Source organism: Populus trichocarpa, chromosome 6, assembly GCF_000002775.5.
Source record: "Populus trichocarpa isolate Nisqually-1 chromosome 6, P.trichocarpa_v4.1, whole genome shotgun sequence".
In the NCBI taxonomy this organism is placed as follows: domain Eukaryota; kingdom Viridiplantae; phylum Streptophyta; class Magnoliopsida; order Malpighiales; family Salicaceae; genus Populus; species Populus trichocarpa.
Window position 1 is genome coordinate 10,549,147 of NC_037290.2, and position 15,551 is coordinate 10,564,697.

The following is a 15,551-nucleotide window of genomic DNA, read 5'->3' on the forward strand; positions in this document are numbered from 1 at the left end:
GGTGACTACCATCATAATCAAATAATAAAATTAATATTCTTATTAGAAGGCAACTATCCTCAAAGAAAATAAAACAAACATAGTCTTATCGAAAGATGACTATCCTCAAAATAAGTGAAATAAAAATGCTACATTAATTGTAGAGTTTAGCTTGACTTACCTAGCTATAAGATTTGGATGATGATCTTCGATTAAAACTTAACCTAAACTTCCTAATGATAGCGCTTGAGAATTCCTAATCGCAGGTCTTGTACTTATTGATGGCAAGGTTGAACTTCCTGATGGCAGTGCTTAAATTTTCTTATGCAAGGTTTGAAATACTTGATGACATGACTTAAACTTCCTAATTGCTTGGCTTAAAATTATTGATGATAGGGCTTGAACCTTTTGATTATAAAGCTTGGAACCTTATGATGACAAGGCTTGAAAATTCCTGATGATAAAGTTTAAAACTTCTTATTGTAGGGCTCGGACTTTCTGATGATAGGTTTTGAACATTTTGATTACATATCTTGGAACTTTATAATAATATGGCTTGAAATGTCCTAATGGTAGGGCTTGGATTTTCTTATGATAGGATTTGGACTTTCTGATTACAGGGCTCAGAATTTCTGAATGCAAGGCTTGAACTTTCTGATTATAGTTGTTGGAACCTTTTGATAATAATGCTTGAAATTTCCTTAGGACAGGAATTGAAATTCCTAATTACAGGGCTTAGATTTCCTTATGGTAAGGAGCTTAGAACTTCCTATTGACAAGGCTTGAAATTTCCTAATGATAAGGCTTAAAACATCTTGATGATAAGATTTTAACTTCTTGATGATAGGGATCAAACCTTTTTATTGAAGAGCTTAGAAATTCTTAATTGTAGAGCTTGAACTTCTTGAGTGCTCGACTTGAACTTCTTGATTATAGGGCTTAAAATTCTTGATGACAGGGTTGAACTAAAAATGTCTTTCTTGTAGCAACAACTTATTCTAATTTATTTAAGAAGCATAACTTTGGAATCAAAGGAAAACACAACTTATACATTTTAAAAGCTTAATATTACTTTCGTGTTGTCCATAACTTTAAAGACATTTGGATTTATAAGTGTGAATAACTAAGTACTAGCTTACTTGAACTATTTAAATGATCATAATACCTTCAATGCATATATGATTTTACCTTCATAACTTTTAATCATTAATTAAGCATAGTTCATCCACCATTTTAGTTTAGCCCACATTAATTATGCTTGTTATTTCCCCAAAGTGTAGTTTAAGGATTTCTGTTTATTATTCCATATTCTTGTCATCACCACGAAGAAGCTATCACCTCTACTATTTATAGCTTGTGATTGAGTTCTTTAATTCATTGCTTGGCTATTGTAATTGGTCTTTTTAAGATGAATTGTCCCTAACTAATATAACTATGTTAATCATTCTTAATAGCCATTATATATGCATCATCATCCTTATGTTTTACCAAGAGCTTTGTAAATTCAACTTGTAAGAAAATTTTATTAAAAACTCTTTTTTTTTTAAATAATCCTTTATTGTTTGGCACTAAGCCATAAACTTTAATGATTATATTCATGTAGGTCCAATTATTAAAATCAAATAATTGAGGTATAAATATGAAAGTATTTTCATCCTTTAAACATTTAGGTCAAAAGACCAAAATATGTCATTCAAATGGTAAGGTGTAACTTTGGACATTTTTGTAAGCATATAAGAAAATGAGTATGTGAAGAAAAGGTTATCCCAAAATTTCTAGCTCTTTTTAAGAAATGGCTTGAACAGATTCTTTGACAAATAAAAACTATTTTGTAAAGAAAGTATTGGATTCCAAAAGGAAAGTCTTGACTTTCTTAAAAGTCATGACACCTTGTTTTTTGCTATATTGATTTTGCCCATGATACAATGTCATAAAAAATAATATACAATACACAAACAAGTCATTATTGCATTTGAAAAATATTATTCTTCTCTTTTAAAGGCTAAAACTTATCAACATAAACAAATTATTGTTTTATCAGAAAAGGGCTTTTAAAAGAACATAATATAGGTTAAAGTTCGTGTCTATGAAAGAATATGACATATAAAAGGCTCAAATGGTGTTTAAGGGTGTGAAAACATATGATCACTTATTTTGTGTGGAGATCTTCTAGGCTTACTGTTGATTTTGACATTTTAGTAATTAATCCCACCTTAATCTCAATTCTCTAAGTTCTATCTCTCTTTTTTTCACTGACAATTTGTCTTCAATTATGGACCTTGTACCATTATTACACATACTTTGGAGAGCTTTTTTTATTGTCTTTTTCTTTTTTAAAAAAACACTTGTCAGCCCTTTCATATTCTTCTCATTTCTTTCTATTTAGAGAATTTCACTGATCATTCAAAAACTTCCAAAACAAGCCCTTAGGATGAGGGATGATCGTAATCTAGGTTATTATCCAATAAATATTTAAGGTTCAAAGTTAGACAATAAGGGATAAGTTTTTATTTATGAAAGATATTCTAAAAATGGCTTTTTTTTCATCTCAAATCCAAACATGCTCATATTGACAAATCTTAGCCTTACTCAAATATCATTATTAATCAAGAAAACCATGTTGTTAACCTTGGAGAAAAAGTGGTAGGACCATAACCTGAATATATTATATTCATTATCATTTAGATCATCAAATCACTTATTCCATTTTAGACTTATTTTAAGCAAGATTTTTTTCCAGTGTTTGTTGGATATTGAAAAGATAATTTTAGGGATAAAAAAAGAAGTTTGGAAGTTCGTCCTTGCTCTTATATGCTTTATTAAAGGTGGAAAATGTTATTTTAGGTTTCAATAAGAGGTATTACCTCTCCCCCCGCGAATTTGCTTGATATATTTTGAAATTCGACCAATTGTTTAGGAATATTAAATATTAATTTTATATAAATATCTCTTGATTTCAAAACAATAATTTGATATAAAAGAAAGGGAACAATTTAAAATTATGTCATATAATACCAAAACATATGATAAACAAGGTTTTAATGACCTCATTCGTAAAGTACAATAATAAAAATGGGTTAACAGTGTAACTTTTCACGTCAACTCCTTTTTTAGACATTTGTGGTTTTATAACATTCATTAGATGTTTCATCATTTGCTATGATGACAATGAGTTGGTATTGATATGGTATATATCACTATCCCTCATAAATGTAATATGACCCTTACTCACCAACTTTTAGACTTGACACCTCAAATTCTTGCATTTTTCAATTGGATAGCCCAAAATCCAATCATGATGTTCCCATTTAGTGTTTGGTTCATACAACCTTGGTATGGTTGTTGTATGAGTTTTTTTAGTCTGGTGTAATATGTTTCGTTTCCAGAAGGTATTGATAAACAATGTTGAGTGTAAAAGGTATCTTGATCTTGAACAATGACACTTAAAAAGTTGACAATGCTTGAGATGATCAGTTAGGATGTCAAGGGGATAAATTAAGAAGTTTTTCAAAATTCATAATTTGAGGGCCATTTTCTTATACGTCATTCGGCTTGGTGTCGATATTTACTGTTGAATTTTTTATTCTTCCTACTTTTACATCATGCTCATTCCTTTCTATTGCAATCAAAACATTCATTAAATAGGTTGAGGAATTACCAATTAATTATTCAAAGTATGGAGACTTGGATCTGTTTTAATTTTTATCATCAATGGTATTGCGGAGTTGTGATTTTTGTAAATTGATATATATGTATTAATTTGTATGGACATTAATAATTGATAATGAATATTTAATATTTATGAGAAGTTGTAATTGGTTTGTTGGATAATCTCGAGGTAAACCAATTTTTTTGCAAATTTATTTACCTAACATAGTTAATTAATACATGTTGTCATCATAATTTTATAGAGATTCGATAAAAGTCATGGATGATCGTTCATGGATGTATCGAGATTCACCCCAAGGATTGCGGAGGATGGGTTATTGTAACGGGGTTCAGGGTTTTATTAATTTCGCAACATCTATTCCCAGAAATTTTACTGGAGACGGTATTAGGTGTCCATACAGGAAGTGTCAAAATAAAAAATATCTGCATCCAGATGTTGTAACGATGCATCTTCTACAAAAAGGGTTTATGGAGAATTACCAGTGTTGGTATGCACACGGAGAAGTATTTGTTAGTAAGAGGAGAATGGAAGAAAGGGTGGTTGGGTCAACTTCTAGTGCTAGCAACGTGCATGAAGCAGCAAATGACAACACTAATCCTTATAGGAATATGGTTATGGATGCAATGAGAATGAATCAAGATAATATCAGTCAATGTCCAATTGTAGAAGAAGAACCTAATGCAGATGCAGCTAGGTTTTTTGATTTGTTGAAATATTCTGACGAACCATTATGGGATGGCTGCACGAACCATAGTAAATTATCGGTCGTAGCACAGGTGTTCACCATCAAGTCAGATCACGGGTTGAGTGAGGTCGAGTATGACAAGATTATTGAATGGGCAAGAAGCATTTTACCTGAAGGGAATAGGCTGAAAGAGAACTTCTATGATGTGAAGTCCATGATGAAACCCCTCGGTTTAGGATACCAGAAAATTGACATGTGCCTTAACTTCTGCATGTTATACTACCTTGAAAATGCTGAGATGACCGAGTGCATGACATGCGGGCATTCCCGTTACAAACCCAGAACTGGTAGGGGAAAGACTCTAGTGGCATATAAAAAACTTAGATACTTCCCAATCACATCTAGACTGTAGGGGTTATTCATGTCACCAAGGACTGCTGAGCACATGACATGGCACCAATCACATGATGCAGTTGATGGAGTGATGGTGCATCCTTCTGACGGCGAAGCATGGAAACACTTTAATAGTGTGCATCCTCACTTTTCAGCTGAATCAAGGAACGTGCGTCTTGGGTTATGTACAGATGAATGCAACCCATTCGGGTCATTTGCTGCTCCTTATTCTTGTTGGCCGGTCATACTGACGATTTATAACTTGCCACCGGAGATGTGTATGAGGCCGGAGTTCATGTTTTTATCTATGGTCATACCAGGTCCAATCAATCCGGGGCGAAATATAGATGTTTGTCTTCGTCCGTTGATTGATGAGTTGACGCAGTTGTGGTCCCCTAAAGCTTTGACTTATGACATCTCAAGGAAACAGAATTTTGTTATGAGAGCGGCTTTGATGTGGACTATCAATGATTTTCCAGCTTATGAAATGCTTTCTGGTTGGAGCACGCATGGAAAACTAGCATGTCCATACTGCATGGAAAACAACAAGGCATTCACGCTAAGAAACAGAGGCAAAGCTTCTTTTTTTTTAATGTCACCGTCGTTTCTTGCCACATAATCATAGGTACAGAAAGAATAGAAAAGATTTCTTTGTTGGCAGAGTTGAAAATGATGTTGCACCCCCGCGTCTTCCTGGTAAAGAATTGCATGATGTTGTAAAATTATACGGTGACATTGTCTTTGGTCTCCAATCAGGTAAGCATAAGTTTCCTGGTTTTGGTTTGACCCATAATTGGGTAAAGCGAAGTATCTTTTAGGAGCTTCCTTATTGGAAGACCAATCTTCTCCGCCATAACCTTGACATCATGCACATTGAAAAGAACGTGTTTGAGAACATTTTCAACATCATCATGGATGTGAAGGGGAAGAAAAAGGACAACATTAAGGCTAGATTGGATGCAGCGTTGTTCTGTAACCGTAAAAATATGGAGTTCGTTTGTGATGAGTCACGGGTCGCAAAACCGAGAGCAAGCTTTGTGTTAGAGAAAAACGCACAACTATTAGTCTACAAATGGCTTAATAGTCTACATAATTATTGAATAATTCGTTGAATTGTAATTGTTAATATTGAATTTATCTTAGAATTAGTAATTGAATATGTTGGAATAATTATTAATTTTACTACATTATTGCATGATCTGTGGTTAATTATTTGCATTAATTTTAATTGTTAGTCTAGAGTTTTTTTTTTTAATTTATTGAATATTTTTTATTGTTTGTATTTATATAATGATTGAATAATTTGTTGAATTGTAATTGTTAATGTTGAATTTACCTTAGAATAAGTAATTGAATATGTTGGAATAATTAGTAATTTTACTACATTATTGCATGATTTGTGTTTAATTATTTGCATTAATTTTAATTGTTAGTCTAGAGTTTTTTTTGAATTTATTGAATATTTTTTATTGTTTGTATTTATATAATGATTGAATATGTTGTTAATGTTGAATTTACCTTGTAATTAGTATGAATGTTATATGTTTAGATGTTATGTTATATACAATATTAGTATAAATGGAGTCAATTGGTTGTGGCTTTTGTCAATATTTGCAGGTTTGTGGATTTGGGTAGTATCCAGTATAGGAGAGGTGTTGTCAAATTTTTTTTAACGTTCGAATTTAATTATATAATTATTTGTATACAATTATGTAGATGCGTAGAACGAAAACCAGAGCTGGTCGCTCACGTATGGTCGCAGCTAGTTCTTCTAGTAGCGAGGATGACGTATCCTTAGGTGCCTCTCAAGAAGAGGCACCTACGCCACCTACACCGTCAACCGATGCTGCCTCTTCCAGCGCGGGTTCATAGCGCAGAAGTGGCATGCCTTCGCAGCGGAATCAGTTCACCCGCAAGTACGAGGCACAGTGAAAGGACGACCTTTCAATGTAAGTTTGTTAAGGTTTTAGTTTTTTCTTTTAAATTATAACATAGTTTATGAACAACTAATCAATATTTCATGAATTTAATTTATTTTCAGGTTCACAAACATTCAGGTCACCCGAGTAATATCATCGGCGTTTAAATCATCGATGGAGATTTCATTATTTCAATGGAGTCAGGTATCCAGACATCCTGAATGGATACCTCAAATCGATGCATGGTTTAACAAATTTGAGGTTGATGTTAATTTCTAATTTCCAGCTTATTTCTAATAATTTATTAATATAATTGTAAATAAATTATTATTTTTATTTATCTAATTATATATACACAGCACAAATTCGCTTGGGACAGGGCGCATGACAAAGTTGTGAGGAGGGTGTGGGAAAATCACGCGGCAACTAGGTAACATCGAAAACAATACAAGATTTTTTTAGAAAAAAAAATTATGTTTCAACTTCTAATTTCTCGCTATGGAAGTAGGTTGCGTGATTTTTTGTATGAATCACAAAAAAGGCAAAAAAAACCGCGAGAGATAGAGGTCTCCAAGGCTGGAACGACATGGCAGTTTGGAGGGATTTCAAACCGATATATATCCCGGAAGATATATGGCCGCACTATCTTGAGCACGTGACGTCTGAGCGGTTCACACGACGCTCACAGTCTGGTGCTGGCAACCGGAATCGGCCAATTCATGGCTCGGTGACAATGCACATCGGCCGCTCCGTTCCGTTTGCTGCATATACGAAACGGATGGTAAGATTAATTTAAATGAAATATACCGTTAGATTAATTTGTTAATTAATCTTTTTTCATTATAGGCTACGTCTCTTGGACGTGAGCCGAGCCCGATAGAGCTGTTTGTGGAGACACACGTACGGAGTCAAGATCGCCAAAAGGAGGCGCAACAGTTCGTTGACAATTGTGCTCAACACTTCGTGGTATGTTTGTTCAACCATTTTATTTTGTAAGTTATTATTTTTATTGAATTGAATATGATGATTACTTTTTTTTATTTTCAGGAGACCTATAATAGCTGGTTGAGGGAGAGATATGGGGACGATCCTTTGACCCATCCGGAATTCGATCCGGATTTGTGGATGGAGGTTGGATCGTCTGGTGGACCCGATAAAAATCGGGTTTATGGGCTCTCCAACATTACGGCCGAGAACTTGCGGGCGGCCCGTAGTGTTTCAACCGTTGGGAGCTCCCAATCAGTATCGAGCACCCAATCTAAGAAGTTCATGGCCTTGCAGCAACACACGGCTCAGCTCACCGAAAAATACGACCACCTATCAGTGGCGTATGCACAACTTAAAGCGGAGCATGCACAACAAAAAGCGGAGGATGCACAACGGTATGCACAACTCAAAGCGGAGCATGCACAATGGTATGCACAACAAAAAGCGGAGCATGACCAGCTTCGTGAATTTGTCATGAACATGGCATCACAGAGTGGTGATACATGTGCGCCTCCTCTTTTTTGACCGTATAACAACCAGCCTCCTCCTCCTCCTCCAGCTCCACCATTATGTTAATTTGTAATGAATATTATTTAACTTTAATAGTTAATTTAACATTTTTTTTAAAACACATTCAGTTTGTAATGAATATTATTTAATTTTATTTCTTTTGTTTTTGATGTTTAATAAAAATTTTATTTGCATAATTGGTTTTTTATTACCATTAATTTATATAATTTTATATTATGTATTCTAAATAATTTTTTAAAAACATATTTAAAAATAATCACAGAGGGTTTTACCGACGGAATATATTCGTCGGCATTTGACAATACTGCCACCGTCACCGATGAATTTACAGACGGATATATTCGGTCGGTATTACAGAGTCACCGACAACTTTATCGACGAACTTAATCCGTCGGTATTTTACAGTGCCTGCCACAATTACCAACGAAAGTACAGACGGATATCTTCGATCAGTATTCCAAACCCTCACCGACAAATTTACCGATGGTGTGCATCCGTCGGTATGTCACACTATCACCGACGGGATAAATCCATCGGTATATTTCAAGCGGGAAACTTTTTTTTTGGCGCACAATTTCCGTCTGTAAAACCATCGGCAAATGTTTTTTTTATTTTTCCGACAGATATAGCGACTCTGGTATTATCGACGAAAGGAAAGCCAACGGACGTATTCCATCGGTGAGGATGTCGGTAAATAAATTACCGACGAAATCTTAATCACATACCGACGGAATATTTTCGTTGGTAAAACTGTGAAATTTTGTAGTAGTTGTAGGAGAAAAAATTGATTAGCTAGGTCTGGTAGTTTTTTTTTCTTTTCTTTGAACTATACGAGACTATTTTCTTGAAAAGAAAAGGAGAATCTATTTTTGTTCTTTTTTTCTATTTGTGTCCCTCATTGGGATCTATGCAAAATAAGAAAAAACAAGTTGGAAAAAATATTGTTAACAAAATTTTACATTGTTTCCTTCTTGATTGTGAATTTTTTATTAAATAATTTTTTTTCTTAGAATCTGTCTAGGATTTTAAAATGATGTTTGATTTCTTATTTATTTTTCCATGTTTAATCTAATCACCCATTATATATTTTTAGTCCTTGGTCATCTTGATCCCCTTCTTCTTCCTTTCCTCTCATTTCACCCCTTAAACTTTTATTTTTTTCTTTTCTATCTTGTCACACACAAAAAAATAATGAAAATTATAAAACAATGAAATTTGATCAAACTTCATTGAAAAAATATATTTTTTAGGGATTTATTTTTTGAAAATTCATGGGAGAAATTAAGGTATAAAATAGGTTACGATAACCATAAAACTAGATGGCGACTCATTTTTTTATTTTACCCTATCAATCCTAAACCAGCTCGTCGAGATGTGTCCCACTACCACAATCTTTAGACTTCCGTCGGTATTTGCACTACCATTCCGTTGGTAATTAATTTACCAATTGAATTATCGACGAAAATGCTTCATTGGTGAATCTTTCATCGGTGATTTGTTTTCCGTTGGTAAGTCTGTTGTTAATAAAAAAATATTATTACCGATGGATTTACTAACGGAAATGGCAAGCAAAAAAAAATTACCCGCTTTATTCCGTCGGTAATTCTCTCGAAAAAATACCATATGTAATTCTATCGGTAATTATTTAAAAATATTTTTTTAAAAAATATATTTTACAAAACTATAAAATAATTAAATTAATATTAATCAACACTCTATAATACTCAAAATGCTTGGAAAAAAGAAGAAGAAAATCAACTCAAACAAATTTGCTACAAATAAATAACACAAAAAAATAAATTCAACTAAAAACATTCATATGAAAAAAAATTTAAAACTCCTATAAATAAATCAACTAAAAATTGATCTCATGTGAAAAAAAAAATCCTACAACAATATTCATACAATTATTAAGAACAAAAATAATTAAAAATAAAATAAAATAAAAATATAGTGAAAATAACACGAAAAAAGAAGAATTTTTTTTACCTTAATGTAGTTGCAAGTGAAGCTAAGAAGAAAAAAAAACAATTTCGTAAAGTATACTAATTAAAAAAAACTGAGAAGAAAAAATAAGAAAAGAGAAGAAGACATACCTGAGCATGAAGGAGAAGTGAAGGAGTTGAGGAGAGAAGAGAAGAAGAAGAAAGGAGACAAGTCTGTTGTGAAATTAGGGATTGTAAGCTTTTTATTGGGGCGTTTTACCGACGGTTTTACTTATGGATAATTAAATATTAATATTTTTAATCATTCCATCGATAATATTTAATTTAAATTTTGAATTTAATCAAAAAATTTCAGAAACCACCAAATATCACCGACGACTTTTCAATCCGTCAGTGATTCCGTCTGTAATATTTAATTTAAATTTGTAATTTAAGCTAAATTTTTCAGAAAACCGCCAAATAACACCGACGACTTTTCAATCCGTCGGTGATTTTTTCTGTAAAGAACGGTAATTAACAATGCATTTGGGAAGTGAATAGTTCCAAAGCTCTCTGTAAAATACCAACGGAAACTTCCGTTGGTGATTCCCTTTGTAATTGACATGATGAATAATGTTCACAGTTTACCAACGATTTTACCGATGGAAGTAATTCCGTTGGTAAAAATAGCACGTCATCATTTTATTTTATTTTGCTTTGTTTTAATTTTTTTCCACTGTAATTCCCTCGGTAAATACCAAGGGAATATTTCCATCGGTAAAATCCGTCGGCAATTTACCAATGAAAATATTCTCTCGGTATTTCCGTTTGTATTTGCTGATTTTCTGGTAGTGTCCTGCGAAAAATTATATGAATATAGCACGTGTTGATGAAGTTTGAGGTTTGTAAGTCATTACTCTATAAAGTAGTGTAAGAGGAAGAGAAATTATTTGTCAATTGATGTTTATTAAGTGAAATTTAAAATAAAAGGACTACATTTTATATTTAAAATTGTTATACAACCAAAGCAAAGAAAGAAAAGAGTTTAGAGAGCTTTGATTGGACATCTACAAGATCAAGACAATAATAATTAAAACTTGATGTTGAGTTTTCTCAACAAAGAAGAGTGATGTAGGAGGTTTTTAAGGAAAATTATTTTTCTTTAATTATTTTTATTTTTTCCAATTTAGTTTAGAAAATTAAATAATATGCTTAATAATTTTATTTTTTCTAGTTTTTTTAGGAATTTTATTACTTTTACTTTATTTTCAAGTTTTATATTTTGCTTAGATTGAGTTTTAGATTTATTTAAAGAATTATAAATCTACTTAAAAATAAATATTCAATAAATAAAATTTTCAAATTAAAATTCTTGTGTAATTTTTCTTATGAAAATTTTATGTTTCTATGCTTATTATCTTTTTTATATTGTTTATAGCCACATTGCATGATCCAAGTGGCTTTGGCAATTGGCACCGTATGGTTGGGACATAACAGTCATTTCAGCCAGCAAAGGATGTGGAAATAAGAGACTCCGTGTTTCATGACCACATCCTCCACTGTCCAAGGTTCCACTCCCACCACTTGCTTTCCACAATCATTTGCTTACACTTCTTCCTTCTCCTTTTCACCACCACCACATCCCGTTAATGCCAATACCTGCTAATTAGATTTTGTTCCCCTTACAAACTCTCTCAATCTCTCTAACATGGCAGCTGATCATAGCTATCCACTGTGTCTACTAGGAGTCATGGATCGTCTTTGGTTTCACAAAATCATTTTGTTCTCAGAACCCACTGCTGCTCCAAAAACCCTTAAGCAACCTCAGCTCATGACAACAGAATCTCTTACATGCCCATCGACATCAAGCATCACTTTAGCAACTCCTCCTAATGAAGAATTCTTATCATCTCCTTCAGTCCCTCTTCTTGAAGACCTGCAAATCTCTCCTGCAGAGTCACCTACAACCACTCCGCTGGTAGTATATATTGAAACCCAGTATTCGTTTTAACAATATAAGGCTTGCACACACACACATACACACTTCCTTTTTATTTTAACCTGTGCATTCTTTCTTGTTTGTTACTATGAAAAGGATATTGACTCCAGCAACGAGGAGGAGGAGGAGGAGGAGGAAGATAAGGATATTAACCAGAAAGAAAGGCGAATGAGATTGAGTCTTGCACAAAGAAGTACTCGTTCACATTCTTCATCACCATCAACTCAAAAACGTCCCAAATATTTTAGACGTTCAGGCTCGTTGACGATCCTGCCGAAATCCATGAGCTGCAGGAGCTTGGGAGAGTTAGAACTTGAAGAAGTTAAAGGGTTCATGGATCTTGGTTTCATATTCAAAAAAGAATACTTGAGTCCAAGAATGATGAGTGTTGTCCCTGGATTGCAAAGACTTGGACTGTACCAAAATAGACAGAACATAAATCTCAGAGACAGTAAAGAAGCTGAAGATCATGATGAACTAATTAGAAAACAAGAGGAGGACGAAGAGAAAGGTATTATTAGACCATATCTATCAGAATCTTGGCTAATAAAGAGACCCGATTCACCGTTATTAAATCTAAGGGTGCCAAGAGTATCTGTAGCTGCTGACATGAAAATACACCTGAAGTTCTGGGCCAGAACTGTTGCATCTGAAATTCAGCCAGAATCTTGACAAAATGTGCAGGTTCTTTCCAGCTGAAATCGTAGGAGCTACTACCAAGCAAATTCTGATACTCGAAACATCAACAACTCATTTATCTTGAGAATAGATTATTTCTAGTCCAACGACAGCTGCAACTGTAAAAAAAACAAGCTTGACTTGTATGTGTTGATTGATATATAAATAAAAAGAGGTGGTGAAAATGTACTTTTTGGTCTCTGTTTTAACCTGTAGTATGTCAAGATAGATGAAGAATTTTGGTGATGAGATTGAAAGTATATATTTTATGAAACCATCGAAAAAATCTACAAAAAACAACAGAAACTTATTTATGTTTTTTCAAAAAATAAAATAAAATTGTAACGCAATGTTAAACGGTGATGATACCCAATTCTGGCAATTCCTAGAGATAGACATTCCATGATGGGGTATATATTATGTGTTCATGAGGGAGTGAAAAGAGGTCCCTACCGTGATGGAGGAATTATGAGAAGATGGCTTTGGCATCAGCCAATAGCCCCTTCTATGCTCCAAAAAGTTCGTCTCTTGTTGTGGGGTCGAGAGGGTGAACTATAAGCATGTGTTGTTTTGCTTCTTGTGAAAGGGATCTTGTCGTCTATTTCTTGATTGGATTCATGGTTATCTTAATATGGTGAGCACTCACGGGAGGGCTGGCTATCTGATGGCAAGGGAGTAATATTACTCAAAATGAACAAATCCTGTGGAGCAGTCATTTTGCTTTTGTCTTTACTTTCTTACCTCGTATTCTCTCTATTTAAAGACAGAATGCAAATGTCATGTGGTCTTACCTCTGACATGCCACCGAGGAAATTCTTTTCTGATTTTTTGTTGCTTTAAAATTCCCAATTTGGGCAAAATGGTTAAAAAGTCAGCAGATTAAGGTTCGTATAATAATATTTTTTAAAAAAATTATTTTTTTATTTGATAATATAATAAAGAAATAAACACTCACGTTGCAACCAATTAATAAGAGTATGATAATATGATAGAAAGCAAATCAAAATAAATTATAAGATCAATTCAAAATGAATCAAATATTGAATGATGATATTAGAACAACAAAAAAAAAATGAAAAAAAATTCAATCAAAATAAAAAAAAATATAAGATGGAATTTAAAAAAAGAAAAAAAAAATATCAACCCAGTAGCTCAACCTTGAAATCTCCCAACCTAACTCTTTACTTAGCTCGAGTTTAAAATTAATCTACGTGGGAGTAACCCCGACATGACCTTGTTGACTTGGCTAGTTTAAAGACAACTCAAATGACTAGTAAAATATTTGGTTTGACTTTTAAAAAATGAAGATGATAGTTTTTTTCAATATTAAGATAACAACATATTGAATCGACCTGAGTTTTGCGGCATAACCCATCAAACTAAATGTCAGGATGTTTATTTAGGACCGCAATAACCTCATAAAAAAAAGCAAAAAAAATTATAAAGATCAATTTAAGATCAATGAAATCTTGAAGGATGAAATGGAAAAAAAATAAAAAAAAATATTCAATTGATAGAAATAAAATTGCATGTCAGAATTAAAAAAAAAAAAGAGATTTTTTTTAATATTAAGATAACGACATATAATTGGATCCTCCTGAGTTTCACAGCTTAACTTATCAAACTAAATGTCATGATGTTTTTTTAGAACTGCGGTAATCTCATAAAAAACAAATTAAAAAAATATAAAGATGAGTTTAAAATCAAAGAAATCTTGAAAGATAAAATTAAAAACAAAAAAAATAAAAAATATTCAATCAATAGAAATAAAATTGAATGTTGGAATTAAAAAAAAAAAGGAGCCAACTCCTTTTTTCGTTAATATGAACAATGAAGTAGCTGGATTTCCCCTAATTCTTCTAGTTTTTAGTTAATATCTAACGTAGTTGTTTGGTACTATAGGCTACACATAGCTAGGATCAGTTGTTATATATGTAAGAATTTCAAGGAGTTCAAGTTCGAGCCACGTGGTTATTCATATAATGGTCACTGGAGGCTTATATGGTCGTTAACTTCAGGGCCCGTGGGATTAGTCGAGATGCGCGCAAGCTGGCCCGAACACCCACGTTAAACTAAAAAAAAAAATTCCAAGTAGCTCGCATGGATTACATTTTTTTTGTGATAGAAAGATTTCTGGTGAATTTATGCACATTCCACCATGCAAGACTACGAATGAGCCTTGTTAATGTTATGACAGTGGAGTTTTTATACGAAGGACAATTCTTCATCCTCTATAATTAGGATGGTAATAACGGTTTGTAGAGATGGAGAATATACCCTATAAATATGCTTATGCCTTCAGTCAGAGTTTTAATACCATCTAACATAGATGAAAATTAAAAAAAAAATAACATGAACAAGCAATATAAAATTATATTACATAGGGTCACATCATAAATTCTAATTTAAAACTTTATTACTCAATATTTTTTTTAATTCTCTCCTGAGGTTTACTTTCAACTCCTAAAATAAATCCAAAAACCTAAATAATCAAACTACGAAACCTAAAATTAAAGAAAAGTTAATAAAATTCCTAAACAAAATAGAAAAAATAAAAATAATTAAGGAAAAGCAATTTTTATTAAAAACCTTCTGCATCAATCTCACTAGGTTAAATTAAAATTTGCCAGCGAATTTAAATTAATTTTGCCTCAATCTTGTGGATTTTTATCAAGGCTCTTCAACCCTATTTTTTTTAGATTTATAACAATTTTAGATATCAACTTTAGCTCTTTCATGTTAAATTTTGTATAAAACACATTAATTAACTGACTTCTAAAGTAAT

General features: G+C 32.7%; 1 protein-coding gene across 1 annotated transcript; it reads left to right on the top strand.

Moving 5' to 3' along the window:
* The first annotated feature begins 11,642 nt into the window (after nucleotides 1-11,642).
* Nucleotides 11,643-12,955, top strand: LOC18100213 (uncharacterized). The gene is made up of 2 exons (XM_006381413.3): nucleotides 11,643-12,067; nucleotides 12,185-12,955. Exons 1-2 carry the CDS (start codon nucleotides 11,798-11,800, stop codon nucleotides 12,758-12,760), a joined length of 846 nt encoding a protein of 281 aa, XP_006381475.1. The 5' UTR covers nucleotides 11,643-11,797; the 3' UTR covers nucleotides 12,761-12,955.
* The last annotated feature ends 2,596 nt before the right edge of the window (nucleotides 12,956-15,551 follow it).

Coding starts and splice junctions, on each gene's coding strand:
- LOC18100213 (XM_006381413.3), top strand. CDS start 11,798: ATGGCAGCTGATCATAGCTATCCACTGTGTCTACTAGGAGTCATGGAT. Junction 12,068..12,184: donor CACCTACAACCACTCCGCTG/GTAGTATATATT, acceptor TACTATGAAAAG/GATATTGACTCCAGCAACGA.